The sequence below is a fragment of the Lepidothrix coronata genome, unplaced genomic scaffold, assembly GCF_001604755.1.
Source record: "Lepidothrix coronata isolate B3197 unplaced genomic scaffold, Lepidothrix_coronata-1.0 Scaffold143, whole genome shotgun sequence".
Lineage (NCBI taxonomy): Eukaryota > Metazoa > Chordata > Aves > Passeriformes > Pipridae > Lepidothrix > Lepidothrix coronata.
In genome coordinates, this window is record NW_016690323.1 from 2412912 (window position 1) to 2433738 (window position 20827).

At 39.0% G+C, this 20827-nt stretch overlaps 1 protein-coding gene across 1 annotated transcript in view; it reads left to right on the top strand.

Annotated features, from left to right (window-relative positions):
• The window catches only part of AKAP11 (A-kinase anchoring protein 11), a 102996-nt gene extending 82668 nt beyond the window's left edge, over positions 1-20328 (top strand). Inside the window, exons 13-14 of the mRNA XM_017827830.1 lie at positions 14540-14648; positions 20200-20328. Of these exons, the coding sequence (XP_017683319.1) occupies positions 14540-14611 (72 nt within the window). The 3' untranslated portion in view covers positions 14612-14648; positions 20200-20328. The remainder of the gene's footprint in view (positions 1-14539; positions 14649-20199) is intronic.
• The last annotated feature ends 499 nt before the right edge of the window (positions 20329-20827 follow it).

Consider the following 20827-nt stretch of genomic DNA (forward strand, 5'->3'; position numbering starts at 1 on the left):
GCTTAAGTAGTTTAAGAAACCTCTCAGAACAACAGACATAAGTGAACACATTGAACAAATAAACAGCTGTGGAGTATCCCCCCTCAACCTTTCATCTGGGACACTGCAGCTGGGGATGCAAAAAAATGTTTAATGGCAATGTGGCAACTCCTCATATGTTTCCTGCTCTGCCATATGTCCCAGTTGCGTCCTATATGATTTTCCACATGGTGGGACCAGCAGAGCAAATTATTTGATAATTTGTGGTCATTTCTGACACACCAGGGGTGCCAGAAGAGGGTGGTGGGGAAAGGATGATGATGTGTTATGGCACGGGAACACCTGTAAACATCTTGCTTTGCCCTGAAAAGTTGGAGTTGTTCTTTCCATGCTTTAAAAACTGTCCTTTAAAGGTACATCTACAGCAAGGTGCTGTAAAAAGAATCAGAACACAAAATTTAACAGTTTGCTACCGGGATTAATATGTCTTCTGTTTTGGTGGTGGACAGAGTGCCAGGGCTTTGTGAAAGACTGAGATATGATTAGAAACATGACAGACCATCAATGACCACTCAAAAAGGTGGGCTAAGTTTGCTGCTGTATGACTGTTACCAATAGAAAGACTAAAAGCATGTTGATTTTTTTTTCATTCTCACAGTGCTTTTCCTTTTTTTCTGGTACCCTTACTCTCTCACAGTTTAATATTCTGTTCACATAGAAAGCAGTAGGCACAATCTGAAATTTTCTTTCTATAGCTGCTTTGCAGAAAGCATTAGGGCTGAAAGAAGGACATGATTTCAACATTCACAATAGATTTTAGAATGGAAACATGAAAAGCTCACATCTGTAATAGGAGACTCTACAGGCAATTTCTGAGACAAGATAACTGATTTTTCAAAAGCTATATTTTCTGTGTTGGTCCTCTCACCATGGGGTCCAGGGCTTCAGAACACTTGTCTCCAGGCCAGGAGAGGCTGAAGCTCAATGCCATAAATACGTGTTGCCTCACTGCTGACTGTATCTCTTTGAATAAAAATGCAGTCCTTGTTTGAGCAAGAGTGAAGCTGAGTATACAAGTAATACCTTAGTCCTTGATTTGAAGCCATGCAGGCAGATTGCAGTAGGACCAGGATTGGAGGTATTGGTTTGGTGCATTGACATTACTTAGTTTACATGCAAGTTTACTCTTATGATTAAATATAGCAAACAGATAAGGAAGATAAATATATAGATGAACGTTATTTTGCAGCTCAAAAATGAAATCTCTTTTGCAATGTGTGTGCCAGTTCTAAAGTTAAAGATTGGTTACCAGGAAACGGAAGCTACTTGTTTTCAAGCTTGTAAAAAACCCCAACACAACATGGGCCAGCTAATTAAGATGATAAAGGTAAAACCTCCTATGTCTCTACAATTTGAGACGTTTGACAACAAGTGGGTCTAAAAACATCTTGTTCCATGACGCATGCCTGTTCCACATTCTGTTGCAGTTTGGAGAAGCAATTATGTAAATATAGATTTGCAAACAATTTAACAAAGTGACAAAAACAGTGTTAATTACCAAAAATGTTAGTGATCTGTCTAGCCAACCACAGAGTGATGAAATCATGGTCATGTTAAAAATGAAAGCCTGATGTAACACCCTGGGTTTGTTTGGGTTTTGGGTTTTTTTCAGGAACATTATTTTTTCTTGTATCTTTGACTTCTAACTCTCAAGAGCATCCGGATTTACTTTTTTTTTTTTTAAACTAGGACGAGAAAATGACACACATGCACAGTCAAAATAACGTCTACTCCTATTAACAGATGGGAATGCCATGAGTATTGCAACCACAAATCCTCATAGACCTAAAAATCAGTTAATTTGTGTTCAGATTCTCATCCTGAACTAAATAAGATTTTTACTTTGGTTTTGATAAAATGAAAATTCAGTCTGTCTTCTTTCAACAAGTAAAACAGCAACATTGATACTGACTTTTTCATGGTTTTGACTTGCACAGGGTTTCTTACATCACATTGTAATCTCAATATAATAAAGCTCTTCTTTAATCTTCATTTGATTCTTTATCTGTCTGCCTGTAAGCTCAGCAGTTCAGCATTACAATTTAAAAGGCTCATTTCTCAAGAATGCAATCAGTGTCTTTGTTGCACTCACTGGTTACTTGGACATTATAAACATAATGGATAAATAGTGAGCAACGAAGTACATCCTACTGGTACTAAATACTGGCATCCAGTTACTCTACTTTCCCCAGATTATGGCTATAGATGTCATAAGAGATTGACTAAAAACATTCTTTGGAAGCACTGTAGAAGTTCACATCAAGTTTAGAAAAGGTTCTGGATGCAGTTAACCATAAATAATGGTTATTTTGTAATATTCAAAAACATCTTATTTCCATGGATAAATTACTACTTTCTCTTTCTCTGGTGAAAATTTAAATAGTAGCTTCAAACAAAAGCTGCTTCTATTCCTGCCACAAGCTTATACAACACAGTGTTGATACAATTTAAAGCAACTGACTTAATGCCTAAAATATGGATGCTGCATATGACTTAAATAGTATGAATTATATGCTGTAGTCATTACTGAGTTGTTACCCAGGGAAAACATAGTGTTGCTTCAATAAATATTTCAGGATTCAACACTATAATTCTTAGGAGACATTTTACAGAAATAAGATGGATAGTAACTTAAAAATTGTTGTTGAATTAATAACTACTGTTTAAATATTTAGCTAGAACTTTACTAAAAAAGGATTGTTTCTCCATATATTTGTTAACTAAATAGTAAATTTACAAGGGGCAAGATCATGTCTCCTATCTTCTTCCTCCCCAATGTTCTGTGCCTCCTGCTCAAATATGAGATGCAAAAAAATGAAGGGAAACAGTTTTTATTCCTCTACTGCCTAGTGTTTGTGATGACTCAGACACAGCAGACTGCTAGGAAATTGTACTGATACCACAAGGACAACACTTATTTCAACTCCTTAGTCATCAGAGAGAGAGAGAGGCTAAATTCAGTTGAAAAGTTTGATACAGGGTCTCAGTCTGCAGCTTTTGGATATTTAATTTACTTATTTAGCATATGGATTTTTAAGATTAGGTTTATCTAGGAGTTGAAAATTAGGGTGTTTCTAAGATTTATTTAATCCTGAATTTTGTGGACTAGGAGTTACATCCGTTTCAGTAACATCTATTGATTCCAAAAGCTGATGAAACGAATCATGCCAATGAATCTGGCATTACACTGTTACAAAACATCACCACATGAATAGCTAGCAAGCATCAGGGATAAGAAACTGCCTCTTAAAATTGACTAACTCAGAAACTATCCTCTAATTTAATCTTGATATTCCAGTCTGTTTGGGTCCTGTTGCTCAAAAAGAAAAGCTACTACATTTTAATTGTCCTTAGCCCTTGTACAGCTGCCTATCACTTTGGTACCACATTCACATCTTCCCAAGTGGATGCACTATAAATCCTTGCACATCTGAAACCTTTCATTTAGTGGATTGAGCTCAGCTTTTGGGCTGTGTGCAGTCTAGAGAATTTCTTAAAAAAACCCTCTGATTTTAATACTTATATGATATTCATAAAGAGCATTTTGTCTGTGTCATACTGTGCTAATAGGCTGAAAGATTTCTTGGTCAGTTTGACATTCTGCTGCCCCTAGGTAGCAAAACGCTGCGGTCTCTGAGGACAACCCTCAAAACTCAAAAGAGCTGGGTACTGGCTCCCAGCGGGGCTTCCTTTATGTGAACTCAGCCAGCCAACTCCATGACTCCAGCAGATGTTTTTGGCCTTTCAGACCGATGGACGAATTTATCCATCTTCCCTCATTCCCTCGGTAATCTATTTGGCTGAAGCCAGCATGGTGAAACCTGGATCTGTGCCGAGGACAATCAGGAATGAAGTGCTGGCCCAGTGAGGTTTTCCAGGATGTATCAGGCAGATTGTATTCAGGGGCAAAGGGTCCATGCTATATAAATGCCATAGAGACTGTACCAGTGTTCTTTGCTCCCTGTTGGGCTCTTTTTGATTGCAGATTTTAAATATGTCATGTATTTCCAGATGCATTATTTATGTTTTCTTGTGTTGTTGTGCAATTTGTGGCAGAGTGAGGGGTCTACTGGAAAGCAGCCCTTGGTTTAGTGGCCAGCCCTGTAGCAAAATATTAGTAATACAGAAATCTGCTGCTCTAAGTGAAATTTGATTTAAACATAGATGACAGAAAGTATTAAAATAATTTTTTTTTAAAAAAAAGTTGGCGACATTCAAAAGGGATTACCTACAAGGATAGCTATTTTTAGTTTTTCTCTTTTACTTCTTCTCTTACCTCTTCTCTTCTTTCTCCCCTTCCCCTTTCCCTTTCCCTTTCCCTTTCCCTTTCCCTTTCCCTTTCCCTTTCCCTTTCCCTTTCCTTTTCCCTTTCCTTTCTCTTTCCTTATGCCTCATGATAGGAACGAGGACACAAGCTCTGGCTTGATCTGGCAATGTCCTAGCACTATCAGATGGATGGAAGCTGGTGGTGGCTGGTCACCCTTGTGGCAGTGGCTCAAATAACTTATTTTAGCCAGTGTGGGTAGAAGGCCATGTCTGCTTTTGAGTCAGATACCAAGAACCGGAGTTTAGGCAGCACTCCTGCCATAAAACTGTATCTTCAGCCCTTCCAGAAACTGAAGCTAGCACAGTCAACACGTGGTGTAATTCACTGGCAACTTGTGACACTGGTGTTTCACGGTCATCCCAGAGTTTATGGTTTCCAGCATAGTTTAGCTCTATTTGCATTCTGGTTTGATTTGCTCTGTTAAAAAAAATGGATTCTTGCTTCATGCCATACTGTCTTGCAATCAGTGGAAGCATTTAACCAGGACTCTCCTGACTTTAAAGAAATGTAGCTTCCAGAGGGACATCCTTCATATTGTATTCTAAATTAGAGCTTTTCCTTCCCTAGCCCAAATAGTTTTAGGGTAAATGCTTATTTATATATTTGTGTGTAAATTCCAGGAGATCTAAATCCATTTAGATACAAATGTGTACTTAAAGCCAGGTGCAGTGGTGGTGCATGGTATCTAGCCTTGAACTTTATACGTGCTTGGCTATTTTCAAGGATAATTTGATTCTTTGTGCAATTTAATTTTTGGGGTAGCCTAAAATGATTTGTTTAGGAATTGGATCAATCTGTGAAGTAACAGGAGTGATAAGTGATCACTGCGTGAGTATGACTACCTTTTTTTACTTGGATGACCATTAATTTGCATTAACTACTAACTTTGTGATCATCTTGTTGTGAACATTGTGTATTGTAAATTGAAATTTACACTATTCCTCTGTGTGACCACAAAACAAATCTCCAGGGCCATATTTAATTCCACAGTCAAATGCACTACTTGACTAGCAGCCTTGAAACTGGTGTGTTTGGATCTCCTCTGGGAAGAGTACTAAGCAGTTAATTTAGCTATTTTGCTTTGGACACGAATCTCAGCAGGAAGACTTTGGGGGAGGTGTTGTGGGAGGAAGGACAGAGATTGGGAAAAAATACGTGTGCAAGTTGAAAAAAAAAAAAAGAAGACAGAGCAGAAACCTTAATGTTTTTTTGAACAAGATGTAATCAGTTGCCATAATACTGTACTGTTTGTTTGACTTTTTTTTCAATGTGGTTACTGTTACTTCATCTCTGAAACATTTCCCAGAGAAACAAGGGATTGTCCACAAGATAATCACTGCCGCGTCTGACTCCTCTGCATGTAGTATGGTGTGTCACTAAGACAGAGGTATTATCTACATGCAGCCTGTGAAAAAAAAAAATCAAGAATAGTCACTGGGGATAAAACTTTGAGTGAACATTGTTCTGGAAATGGATGGTTTCTATGAAAAAAGTTTCTTGCTGCTAGGTAAAAGAAGTGCACTGTCTTTTCCAGTATCATTTTTTTCGGTATCTGTTCCGCTGAATGTGATGACACCTTCAATATCTTCAGCGGTAGTTTAGGAGAAGGTCAGTTAATGATTTCTAAACTGACTCATCTGCACATCAGGCACCAAGTCCACTTGTGAGGCTGAGCTGATGTCAGCTCAGTCCAAGGGATGTGGATGGTTATATGTGCTTATGCTCCTGTGTTCCTAGAGGCAGCTAGATACAGCTGTGGTGCCTGCTGGGAGCTGGATTGTCCCCATGGCTTATTTAATTCTTGCTCTGCCTCCAATAACTAGCATGGGCGAATTTTGCATCCTACAAAATAGAAGGCAAAGTTCACCGACACCGTGTTCTCATTCTGACATATAACCATCTTCTCGTCAGGTGTAAATCCACATTATGAAAATGGATGTTATGAAACTGTCAGCTTTGAGATGGGGACAGTCCCTCAGCTGACGGTGTCATCTAGCAGGGGCTTCACTCTAAGAAATACTGAGGATCTCACTCAAGCTATGAAGGTCACTAAGGTCAGCTTTCAGGTGGGCATACTTACTCAGCACAACACCCAGAGTAAATTTACATGTGTAAACAGCTGCTTTTTTTTTTTTAATGTCCATTTTGTGTGTTTACATGGGATCTATTCTACCTAGCTTAGCAGGGGCCTAAGCTTTACATGCTTGGTGAAATATTCCTTCCTAACAGGGAATTCTCCCTACAGTCAGCAAGGAGAGAAAAATGCCTGTGGAGACATTCAGAAGATTGAGCTGTTACCCAGTTTGGTTTCAAAAAGGCAGGCTGGGTCCTAGTGTGTATCAGTACATAAGCATTGGTTTAGGGGATTTTTTTTAATTGTGGTTCTCATTAACTAAAGTTCATGCTTAAAAATCCTTCCGTTCACATCAACAGTTTACTTGACAGTAAAATAAGTATACTTACAAAACCAGATCCATTAGAAATCTTGTGAGGTTTTTTCATAATTTTGCCAAGATTTATTAATGTTTAAGCATCGTGGAGGAGCTTGCTTTTACAGAGCAGAAGTCAGTTCAAAGAGATGAGTAGTTGATGGGTCTGCTAGTAAAATCCACAGCTATTTCATTTTAGAGTGATTGCTTTTCAAAAACCATGATGTTGGTATTAGAAAATAAAGTCCACTTTTTATATTTTTTAATACTTATTGGATGGACAGTATCTGAAGTCCAAGATAGCTTTTATACCCAGCGCCAGGTCTTTATACCCTACTAGTTCGAGTAGTTTTAACTTCACAGTTGATCTCATATGAGCAAATTTCTTCTTGTTGTGCGTCAGCTGGCAAGGTCTGAAAAGTGATGGCTGTTGGTCACTAATGCAAAATCTGACATGAGTTAGTTTTAATCAATTCATAGGTAATCAACTAGGTGTAATAAATCTCTATAAACTATGAAATCCAGTCTTCCACTGTCAGAACACCTTGCAAAAAAGTTTTCTCTCTTCTTGATTTTATTAGATTTTCTATGGACCAGTGAAGAGGGTAATGTGTTTGATGCATTTTATGTATGTCAGCACTTTTTGGCTAGAATTGCAGAATTAAATACCCTCAAAGAGAAAATTTGCTTCTGCATTTTGAAGGTGTCCTCACAAATTGTTATTTCGGAGAAAAATTGAATGATGATAATTAGCAAAACCGAGTAAAAAAATAGTAAAAATCAATTATGCAAATTAGCAAAAAAGCTTGTAAAAATGTTGCGTAGGTGCAGCAGTTTGCAAAGAAAGCCTTGACTTTGTTATTTCTTTTCTGTCTCATGACTTAAAATACAAGTCATTGCTCCTACATTGATGGGAAAAGTCAAAACATATGCTTTTCAGCTAACAAAAAAATAACATACAAAGCATAATGTTATTGCAAGTGTAAAACTAAATGGAACTTTTCCATAAGCCATATTCAGAGCAGTGTTGATGGCCACAAGGCCAGCTTCAGCTTGCTTCTGGGGGTACTGGAGCCCACATGGACCATAATCCAAACACAGTAGAAATACAATACAACAATGTTTTCCCCTCTCGATGCTTTTCATGAAACCACTAGAAGTCCTGCACCAGGATCACAATGTATCAGTCTAGCTCAGAAATTCAGACTTGGGAAAACAGCTGGTAAAACTGCTTCATGCATCATGCTTTACAAAACTTAACTACTTTACATTTGAAGAGGCATAATTATCTGTGCTAAACATCACTGGTTAGAAGCCACACTGAAAAAGAAGTGACATTTGACAGGTTGTTCGGGCAGGGAGAAGTTGAATACTTTTCAGTATTTTGACAAAAAATGATTGTGTAATTCAGTACTTCAAAATGCATTCTTTAGAATGACAGTGTGAAAACAGTATTTCTTACCCAACATACCTATTCTCAATGTGAATTTAGTCAATGTTGCCTTTATTAATTAAAAGAAATGTTTAACAATTTTAACATATGGAGACTCTGCTAAACCACAACCAAATGGGGAGGAGAGCTGAAGGCTTTTGTGCTCCATGTCCATTAGTAGCACTGTGAAATAAGCAATGACTGACAATGTCTCAGTCCTTCATCTACAGGCAGAATACATCCACAAGTGAAATCCCATGGATTAGAATGGAATGCAATGGCAAGGAGCATTCAGTGTGTAACATTGCCGCTGATGGTGTTAATTAACAAGCCAGGCAAAACATGGCTGGGCTTTTGACTCCTCATATGTTGACAGAGCTGACAGTTAAGAGGTTCTCCTTTTTTTTTTTTTAACTTATGAAACGCATATTTTACCTGAAATCACTGAGTCACAACAAATATGGAAAAACCACTCCCATGTAATTTCCCAGAGAAGAGCAGTCATTTAATAATAGCATGTTTATACAATATTTATTTCCACTCTCCATGTTATACCCTTAAAGTACTTTGCAAATGTTAATAAAACTGTTTGTAATTATTTCTAGCTAAGCAATTTATTTCTGCTTCATTGAGCAGAGCCATGAAGACACTCTTAATAGTTTTAAGCTGTTACATGCAGTACTTCTAAGCTGTGGCTTTTTATGCTCTTTGAAAAAAAACAAAACCAAAACATATTATCATTATGTCCATTTTATAGATGGAGAAAAAAATGTTTTAAAAAGCACCAAGACTAACTAATGGACATATAACCACTCTGTTACCATACTAAATTTCACTCCCCTCCATATATCCTGGAGGTAAATTGTTTTCACTGGTCATGGGGGATTTCTGGGGCAGCGGGAAGAACTGGAGGGCCAATGGAGCAGAAGCAGTCCTCCTGTGGTCATGTCAGAGTGTTTTTTTAGGTTGCTTCCAAGAAGTTTTTCCAGGAGCTCCTCCCAAACTGGAGAGATCTGTGTATGTCAACACAGCAGGCAGTTGCACACATTCACATTGCAGTGAAAGCCCACACGCGTTGCACATTTATGCTATAGAACCTCTGGTACTGCCCAAGCCCTGCAGCAATTTCTTCAGGGCTGATTTTCTTGCAGTGTATCTATCTATCTATCTATCTATCTATCTATCTATCTATCTATCTATCTATCTATCTATCTATCTATCTATCTATCAAAAAAATATATGCATATACTTCAATCATATAGCCACATATATCTTCTCTTTCTCCAGAGACTTTGGGAGGAGGATTACTTGGTGGACATAGGGAGCTGCCTCCATCTTTCTCTCTTTTGGCTCAAGGCTGAGTGTCTCAAGGCCCATAGAGCTGGTTTGGGATGTGTAGCATTCACCACAAGCCTAAGCACAGCCCAAAATTTGTGGAAGGCAGGTGTGAGGGCACTGTTCTTGGACTGAGGGATTGTAAGTGGGGGACTTTGGTCACTGAAACTTTTGCCTCAGGCATTGAGTCACAGGAAAAGTCCCTCATCATCAAATGACACGCACTTTATTCCTGGCAGGAGGCAAGAAATGTTGTCTTGGACAACACCATTGCTATTCCAGGCTGTGGGTAATGACCAGGTTTTTGAGCCAATGGCATTGGTGCCTTGTGGTGGTCTAGACATCACCTGAAGCACCAGTAAGAGGTGGCTTTCCCTTCCCATTTTGAATTGCTCTCAGCCCATGTCTCAGTGCTATGGAAATGTGGGCTGCATGGTAGCTTCTTGGCTTGCAGTTATTCAGGGATAAAATTGTCTCTTGAGCCACTAGTGAGGAGGAGTTGGGAGCTGCAAGATACTGGGTAGCACTCTGTTTCTTGCCAGTTCTAAGCCAGGGATGACCCAGGTAGCTTCAAGGTGTGGCTGCAATGGGCTGGGATAGCTCTTAAACTTTCTTCCATGGTATTTCAGCTGGGTAACTCTCACAGTGGATTTTAATATGCTGCGAAGCAAAAATGTTGTGGTAAATAAGAGACTTGTCCTTGATGGCTTTGCTAAAGATTGCACTGCTAATGTCACCAAATCAAAGCCATTTAGGGCAGCTTAAGTTTCCAGTTGTTCTGTACTTTCAGTTTAAAGAGTATTTCGGTGATATGTTACTGAATTATCAATTTTTTTTTAAATTATGGTTTGCAGAAGTGGATTCTTACCAATACTCATTCTTGCCATACTTTTACCTACACTGCTGTAAACATACTTGCATTGTCAATGCCTGTTGGAGAAAAGAAACTCAAATGTGTGGATGATTGGTTTTCTTGACACTCTGTAATGTACTTTGACCACTCTAACAGCACTGATGTGTAGGTATGCCTTGATTTTCTTATACTGACAATTCTCCTTAAAGTGTTTCTCTAAACTCATAGAATCACAGAATGGTTTGGTTTGAAAGGGACCTTAAAGATCACTTAGTTCCAACCTCCCTGATATTGGCAGGAATATCACCCACTAGACCAGGTTGCTCAAAGACCCCATCAAACCTGGCCTTGAACACATCCAGGGATGGAGCATCCACAATGTCTCCAGCCAACCTATGCCAGTGCCTCACCACCCTCTGGGTAAAGAATTTCTTCCTAGTAGCTAATTTGAATCTCTCCCCCTATAATTTAAAACCATTCCCCCTTTTCCTATCTCTGTCTGCCTGTGTAAAAAGTAACTCATTAGACAACAGGAGAAATTATCTCTTTTTAAGTTTATGTTTTACTCAAAGATTTTCATAAAGGGAGACTGTATTAATATCTCTTCCTGTACTGGAGAATCATGCTAAGCAGTCTTGATACTGAAGTATCTTGAGCTCCTGGTTTCACCTTGGAGTGTTTCAAATGATACTGTCTCACAGCTGTTGCCTAAAACTGAGTTCAAAGAACAGCCTTTCAATTAGTACCTCTCAGAAAGAGCTGTTAGGTTTGGATCCAGGATATTTTCACAGAATCACCCCTCCACTATGAGCCTATGAGTCAAAAAATTGTTACTGGATTTTGAGCTCATAGTCTATGAAAGTGGTCTCAAAATTGCGCAGAGAAATGTCAAAGTCCCAGATTGTGAAGTTCACATGACACTATTCAATCTACATCAAAAAAAAACCCAAACCCCAAACCACAAAAAAAACCCCAAAACCATAGGAAGGAAGGTTCAAAGATATACAGGTCAGATTTTAAAATTATATTACACTTCTAATTCAACTTCATTAACTGAATTTTTAGGTTGATACATGCAAAGACCACAGATGTAAAAAGAGGCATTGTAATGGAGGTGGAAAGGAGTGGTTGTCAAGATCTTCATGGGTACCTTTTATTCCTGCCCTTTGAAATATTTAATATTGTATTTATATATTAATATATATATTTAATATTATATATTAAAGAGTAATTTTGCTTGCTAAAAAAACCCCACAAGATGGCAGTGTTCAGTTCATTAACAAGCGAAAGCAGAACTACTTTGCTCTACAGATAAAATGAAATAGAGAAAAAAATTATTATCACACAAAACAGCAGTGGGTTCTTAACCCTTTCTGCCCATCACACAGTAAGACAGTTTCCCCCTAAAGTGTACAAGAATGTGTCAGTAAAATCCACAGTGAATACCCACAACCCTGAAGAACAGCCAAATCTTGCTTTGTTACCCAGAGACACAGAAGTATTTTGCTTAGCCAGCTAATCTTCCAAACAGTGAGAGAAAGTGAAAATGACAACTGAATTTGTCCTAGTTTGTGATTTATATATATATATACATTTCTTGTCTGTGCCTGACGCTTAGAGCTTCTGAGATTAAACATACCCAAATGGGAAGATTTTTTTTCTTTTTCCAAACAATATGTGAGATAACAAATAGATGGGTTTAGCCTCGTCTATACTTCTCTTTCCACTTGTTCAGTAATACAGTAAATGTAAGTATTTCCTGCATTATTGCACTATTGTGTTGCGGTATTTTTAAAGAGATTGTTTTTTTCTTAATTAATTTTCTCTCTGAATGCACAACATCTCTGTTAGAACATCTTCATTATTTAGCTTGGGAGCAGTTTGGAGCATGCCAAGCTAAATATCTAAAAATAGAGAGTATGACTTCTTATTCAGAGCATCCTTTCATAGAAGCAGCTAACTGCTGAGAAAACAAAACCCAGTCCAGGCTCCTAGACACCCAGGTCTCAGTACCAAAAGATCAATGCTTGGCTTTGTTCCCCACTTCTTAGGTTATACTCAGTGGCAGGTAAATGGACAGGGAAGCCAACAAAACTTCTGCCTGTCTTTGTGCTGAAAGGACATGTGTTCACCCCTGCCTAGCTGAAACTGCACTGTCCTATAAACCATGTCACCAAATCCTCCTGCCTATAGTGCACCCAAGACTCAGTAGGGTAGGCTGGTCCCTTTCCTGTTGGCATACCCACAAGTTTAATTGAGCAACTGGCACATCTGATGCCTTCATCAGGGTCACTGCGAAGCCATCAAGGGACCACAGCACTGTCTCCTGGAAAGAGTGGACCAAGGTTTTGGGAAAACAAACAAACAAACAAACAAGGCACAAAGGCAACATACAGTGGTTGCAGTAACTCAGAGATTTCTGCCTCGTGCAGCGGAAAAAAAAGAGGCAGCAAAGCCATACGACAAAGTCCCAAGAGTGACCTGATTTCCCTAAATGACCATGCTCAAGTGTGTGTGGGCATCCTTACCTTCTAGATGAGGAGAAGGCAAGGTATCCCTGGGCCTATAGGATATTTCTGGAGACATGAAACATCTATCTACTTAATGATAACTTCCCTTAGCTGGAAACAAAATACTGGGAAGTGGGAAAATGCTATTCTTCAGTATCATCCATCCCCTCATGAAAGTCCTCACCTGGCAATGGGCTGCAGCCAGCAGGGCATTTTAGTGGTGCTCCTGACCTGACAATGTCCCCAAAGTCATCAACTTTCCCCAGCCTTTTCCTCCTGGCAGCAAGCCTATGCTTTCAATCTTCAGGGAGACATGGTAGCCAGACCTCCTTGTAGGCAGAGCCTGCTGCCCTCAACCCTGTCTTTGCAGGGTGGAAAGAATCCCTCTGACTGTGGCAGTCTCCCCTCAGTGCCAGAGCAGAATTGGGGCTGGTGTTGAACCAGCGTCCTGGCAGAGGACCTCTCCAAATTATTTAACTTCTGTGCTACCTGGCTTTGCAGCAAATCTCAGCTCTTCACAGGTCCAGAAAGAGGACAGAAATGTGCTGCTCCCTTTTGCTGCACAACAGTTTGGAAGCAGTAGACAGATCCATCTGATACCCAGATGCATTGAGATCCAAAACCTTTCATCTTTGAGTGATTAAAATAATTCTTTTTATGCTGGAGCAGGACAAATGGTGCATCAAGAATAACATAAAAATCTTTTGTTTGTCCTTTTATTTTGCTGTGCTAACAAAAATGGAAATGGTTAAAATAAAAATAGCTCCTAGAACAAAATTATATTCTTTAAAAAGCCTACTAGACCTTTAACTTTTTCTAAAGTTTTGTTAAATACATTTTCCTCACAAGATATTTCTTGTTCTATTCATATGCATTCAAAAGTATTATGTTATTTCACTTTATCAAAAAGAAAGAAAAAAAGAAAAAAAAAAGGAAAAAAAGGAGATTGAATCTCCTGGCATACTTACTGAACATTGGCAAAGTAGTAACAGATTTTAAAAATGAAAAGACAACTGTTCCAAAGTCAGCACCTGCTGCTGTGAGTTTGGTATTACTGTTTTTTGCTGGTACTTCCATTTTTCACAGTTTGTCGAAGCAAATGTTGCCATTTGGAAATGTCTCTAGTTGACAAGACCACTCACAATCAATCACAGCATTTTTGCTTATGGTAAGGTATGCACTTGCACAGAATATTCACTACACACAGGAGCAGAGCTGAAAGAATGTAACTTAGTTTCCCAACCCTTCAAGCAATAATACCAAATGACACAGTTAATGCGGTTCCTCATCAAGAAAATGCAATGACTGATAAACACTTCACTCCTTCGCATATGAGGTCATCCACATTCCCACAGGACAGCATAGTATTTTCTTTTATCCTTGTCAAAACTGTGCAGTGGGAAGGTAATATGGCTGTCTTGGCTACCCTGGCAACGTTTTAACACAGGAAGCCCTACTACTCATGACTCATGCTGCAGCACTTGTCTGTTCATACTGTAGGATTACGATGCTCATTTTTGTGTGTTTAGAAACAACACAACAAATCAATGTTGGGACAAAGGGAAGCTGAATTTGAGGGAGCTCACAATGTCAATCTCTGTTGTGAGATTTTAGGTCTGCTTGATTGGGCTGCAAGGAAAGGTGCTGATCTTGCCTGGAAAATCCATGACTACACAGAGGAAATGAAACTCAGAAGAGTCATTTGTGGTTCTTACCACAGTAGGTAAGCATGGCATGCTTAAAAATTACACCTTGCCGTAATAGTGGCTATTCAGGTATGACATTCATCAGAGTAGATTCAGGGCCAGACAATGTACTTGCAGATGGTAATGCAGTGTGTGCCTTGCTATACACCTTCTCCCATAGCCAGAGCTCTTACACTGTTGTTTTGTAATAGCTGAAGCTCACGTAAGCTGAAGATGATATGGTTCAGCTCTCCTTCCTGTGCCCTTGAATGTCCTTTCCCATCCATTTCCAGTGTTGGTATTACTGAGTGTGAACCTGTGGCAAATCAGTTCAGGAAGCTGATATAGCTAAAATCTGACCCATTAAAAAAAACCACCAAATCTACTTGTCTCGGTATATGTTTCATGAACCGGCACACCTTGTGATCACAGAGGTCACAGCCTGGGACACACCTGGTGGGGAGTCAGCCCCACAGTGTAACCCCCAAAACAAGACATAGACACAATTGTCCATGAGTGCATTCAATTGGGACAGCTGGGATACGCTGATTTATTACTGTTCTGATTCCAGCTATTTCCAGTATAGCAGGATGGGCCTTATTTTAAATACAGGCAGAAAAGACAACTGCCTTGGGCAGTTCTTGTTCTTCCTGCTTTTGTCTCTGTCCTGGAAAGGTAGACATGCAGTTGAGGCATGTTGTGTGGCAACTTCTGCTTGTGTGGGGCCCCCCTACAAGTCATTATTTCATAGCTTGTTTCTCCTAAGCAGCAGCACATAGCCATATGGCTATGCAAGACTTTCCTCACCTCTGCCCCTTTCATACCAGTCTTCCATTCCTTTGTGGTGGCCGGACTGCCATGATACCGGCCAGGTCCTAGGCTTAGCCTTACTATCAGCTTTCAACTCACAAAACTCAATTTTTTCCTACTCTGCTGAAGGACTTAAGCTGATGTTGAAGCAAACTTGCAGAAATCCTAAAAAGGGGCATAAACAGAAGAAAATAAAAAGATCTTAGTGAATGCAGAGAGACGTGAGACAGTAGTAAGTTGCTTGTCTAGGGAGGTGCTAATGTTTTATATTAAATGAGTTTCTTTTTACTGAACCTATCCTTTTCAAATTACTGTTCTCTATATGGTGGTAGGAAATCTCCACTTTTCCTATTGATCCTAACTATTCACAGCCACTTCTCTATTCTTTCCTTTTTAAAAATGCCATTTTATTCAAGACAACACTGCTCCTAAACCTAAAATTAAAATCAAATGCTCAGTTTGCTACTTTTGGCCATGTTTCAGCATAAATTAATATGACCCAATTGTGACCCTCACTGAGAGGGTGGTCACTGGAACAGGCTCTCCAAGGAAGTGGTCATGATACAGCCTGTCAGAGTTCAAGTTGTGTATAGATGATGCTCTTAGTCAAATGGTTTAGTTTTAGGTAGTCCTGAGAGGAGCAGTGAGTTGAACTCAATGGTTGCCTTCCAACTTGAGATATTCTGTGATTCTGTTTCCACGAACTCTGGTTCAGACTTTTGTGGACAAATTTGGAAAGTATAAGAAACCATACAAATCCAGTTTTAAATAACTAAGAGATGGCCACATATTATACTAACAGGGAACAAATGACCCTCAAGGCCAGAAATAGACTGAGAAAAAGTACTCTACCAACCTGTATTGACAGAAATGCTGGGCTGGATCAACATTTTTTTCTACTGAAATGATGCATTCCCAAACTATCTTCTTGTTTTGTTACCTGACAACTTAGCAACCCCAGACCTGGATAAAAAAAAAGTCAGACTTTATGCTTTTCTGCCTTATGTATTTCCATCAAGACTGAAGATTGTTTGCCTGGGACTTGGCAATAACTGTATCCAGCAAGAAGAAAAGCCATAAACTTATTATGTGTGTCAATAAAGTCAGCAAGTTAGTCTTGGAACACACACATGGAGGAAAACTGCTGAGTAAGGGAGAGCGACTTTTCCAATTATAACAACACATTAACATGCAGGTCAGAGGTTAAAATATTAAAAAGCAGTTAACAGATCTCTTGAGAAGCTCCGGTAACGCACAGCAGCTCTGCATACTTGCAGACAATGTAAAAAGCCACAACGTTATCCCTTAATACCACACACATGTGCAGAACTCAATTAGTAAAAGCTGTTCAGGAACTGAAATGCTAGTTCTGCTGGGAGATGCCCTGCCCAGGAAAGGAAGTAACAGCACTGTGTACCCTCCAGGATCCAAAGGTGCACTTCATGGCTAGGACCCTACTGAAGGCTGTCAGAAAGCCATCAGCTGCAGAAAAAAATAAATGGTGATGGTGCCTTTTAACATAGAAAAACAACCTTACTCATGACTGGCCTTGGGTTTTTTATTGCCGCTCACCACTGTTTGATGCAGTAACACTTTGGTTTTGATAATATTGAACCCATTTTCAAGCATGTCATGCACCTTCAATTAGAGATAGATTTTTTTTTATAGAGAGCTCTACCCCCAGTTAGTTGTTAAAACTGTATATCTCTTATGGCTCTTATGTAATTCATTACTCTCAACCTTCAGACAGTTGTATCGAGTATCATTTAAAATTCAGCATGTGTCCTTCCCGAACTCTAGCTGAAATTTTCTCATCAAATATATCTTCTGACATGGGGGGCTTGGTGTAAGGGGGTACTAGAGCTGCCAAAAGTACCCCAGGCTCCCAGCATGACCTGCCTAAACTCAGGTGTCCCACCTATTTCACAGTCCCATGTGATGGATGAGCCCATTGCCAGCTTCTCTGCCCTATGTAGTTTTATTATCTTCACATCTGACCAGTGGGACTTGTGTTGATGGACTAAGTAAACCCATGATTGTTTCCAGCTTACCTGATCTACTATACACACAGAGGAAGAGAGAGATCAGGTTTTCTGTGCTGTGCTCTGAAGTTTGAGCTAGAGCTTATTTTCAGTCAGTTTGAAAATAGCTGAATTAGAGATCACTCTTGTATTGCACTGTTGTATTGTGAAGTTTTCCTAGCTATTCACTGGTTTAGGGGAGAAACTAAGTCTTTGCTAAAAAATATTTGTTTGCTAAGTATAATATTATAATTGCATCTCAGTCACTGGAGAAGAGGTTTTAGTTTGTCTGTAAACTCCATGGCTTTTGTCATTTTGTTGCAGTGATTTCATACCATGAATTTAAATAAATTGGGAAATAAGAGTCTGTTCTAGAGCTCAACCAAAAGGTTGGTGGTCTTCCCAGCGCACTGATCAGGCAATATAAAGGGAATGTAACACCTACATCTGACCAAAACAATACAAAAGTTAAGTTTCTGCATGCACCATGTCAAACAAACAAATGCTGAGCCCAGTCATTTTTGCCGTCAATATGCTCCATCATCTACATGATAACTTGCTAGATGCAGTTAGATCAAAGGTTTCCTTTCAGTCCCAAAGCAGAGGATGTTCTACGGTGAAATCATGACAGTTGCTTCTGCTAAGCAGAGTACCGTCTGACTCTGCCTGAGATAAAGCTCTGTCTGATGGAAGGAAAATCTCAGTCACTCTCTGGCGATGTCATCCTCTCTCTGGGTGGAAGATGTTTTGATGGGTAACATCTGTTATTTTCATTGAAATCTGAAAGACCTGTCTACATGTTTTGGTTTTGTTTTTTTCCCTCGGTATAGGATCTGAGGGAGGGAAAAATAACTAAATTGACCTTTCAGTTGACAGAGATGCAGTGTAAAAAGAACTCAAAGAAATGAATATCCTCAGAATTATGCATAGTAAGGCATTCTTACTCAGTTTTTCTCATGTAAAGAAAACCAAGAAAAACAGAGCTATTATGACTTTACCCACCTACAGACAAAGCCTGAGAAGATCCTATTTCTCAGACCTTTGTCAAATTTTCAGTGTGTCTAGTGGGAATTCTTTTTCCTCCCTTAAAAGATAAATATGTTAAGTATTCTCAAAGGAAAATAACTTTTCATCTGAGAAAACAGATGTCATCACTCTCATTCTCAAACCTTGTCTTCCTTCTCCCACTCCATCTTTTATCCCTATCCCTCTGGCCATGGGAATACATATTCTCCTTTGCCATTAATCTATCTTTTCTTGAGATCTGATAACATTTGTGGACAATATATATTGAGACAGAAATTGCACTTTAGGAAAATTGATACCACTATAGCCTATCTTTCTGTTTGGTTTTAAGTAAAATGTAACAGAAAATATTAAAAGAGTAAGGGACTTGCAGCCATTTAAATAAAGAAATTAGCCACTGATAATGAAAACGTATTTTAATTTGTCATTGCAACCTCCTGAATTTGTCATCAAATTCATATGTGACACTGAATAAGGGAAAGGAAGGGAAGGGAAGAGAACAGGGAACAGGACCTCTAGGAGTCACAGCCAGGAGATATTCAGAGATCTGCTATCTCACTATGAAAAGGACTGGGTGCACAGCTGAGTTCCAGAGGACTGAAAAAATTGTGGAGGTACATTTCTGCCCACTTCCATGGGGTCACACAGTATAGTTTCATTGTGGGAGCTGGTCTTGAATTGCTTGAGACTCTAGAGAGAGAGTTTGTCTGGTTCTGTACGATACTCTATCTTTTGAAGCCTTGCCCAAAATAATATCTTCAAATAAGGCTTACCAGAAAATAAACAATAAAAAATACTCTAATGATGAAAATTGCACATGATTCAATACATACAGAAAATACTATAATGTGTATACACAAGTCCCATGTTTCTGAACTTCTTTTGCAATCTTTTATATGCTCTTAACAGGTTTGTGTGTCTCCTTCCTAGATTTTTAAAAAAGTAAAATGAAAGGATAGAGTTCCCAGTGCTCAGCAGCATTGTGCAATGTGAATTTGAAGTACTAGAACATTTCAGTCCAGTACATGGGCTTCTGCCATTTGAACTAAGGGAGAAACTGAGTTTGTGGTAGTGTAACATAATTGCAGGGAAAATCCCTTTAAAGCCAGATACCGAAACATCTGTAGTTCAGAATGACTTCTTGTCTGCCAGCTGCTAATATCTCATTAACCATGTCCAAAATAAATGGTTTTGACTAGTTTTTGTTTTTTTTTTAATTGTCCTTAAGTTTGCGTATCTAATATCAACAATTTCAACCCAGAGAATGAAAGATGTACTGACTGATAAGAAGCTAGATCTGAATATTATAAAAAAAGTGTTGAGCAAGACTAGAGACAGGAAAAACAACCTCTGGCATCTACCTAGGTGAGAAAACAAACCCAAACACACTTTCAAATTTGGGAATAAGTCATAAGGATGCTGCTTTGTGAAAAATCTCAATGACCCTGTTTACTTTTTCTCTCTTGACCTTTCTCACTTCTGTTCTCTTGAATTCTTTGGTAATCATTGCAACACATCTAAAACTGGATTACAAAATTGGTATTGGTGAGTCTGGATCGTATTCAGATTTCTTGGTATAGCTGCCTTATTTTGGCGTTGCAATTACCATAGTTTCTGAGCTCAAGAGAATGAGGTATGATTTAAGCTACCTGTTACCTAAGATGGCCAAACTATGACTTTATATTCAAGAAACAAAAAGGAGATGTTACTGATGCACAGATCCCTATTGTAGGTACCTGACTTGCCAGTGACTTCACACTGAGATCCAGAAAGTTGCAGCCTAGACTTCATGTATTACTCTTTGGACCTTTGTTGTGCTGTAGACAAAGCTGATTTCTCCTTGCTGCCTTATAAATCAGCAAGCTCAAGGTGAGATATAAAAGAAAAGCTACATCTGGGCATTTTAGGTAATCAGTTGTCTTCCCACCATCCCTTCTTTGCCTTCTGGCTTGTGGTTGGAAAATGGGAACTTTCCTTCATACAATTCCTGTCCGCTGTCAGCTGTCTTTAAACTGACTCCTGCAACTGTATTGCAATTCATGGTGGGTTGCAGGCTCATTGATACTATGCAAATTTACCCTGTAAGTAGATGACCTGTCACTGTGGGAACAGACTAACCTGCATCTGCTACATTACTTTCACTTTTACTGCACAAGGTTAGTGATGAAAATAAGCTTAGTCTTGTAAGAGGTTTGGCAGTTTATTACAGAACAGAAAACTGAGTTACAAGGAACTACAACAATAAAACATGGTACTGCTGTCTTTACTTTTGTTCCTTCAGGGTTTCTTTCCAGTAATATTTCCTCATATTGGCAGATGGATATTCTTCATTTTGGCAGATAGATATTATTTGCTAGTAA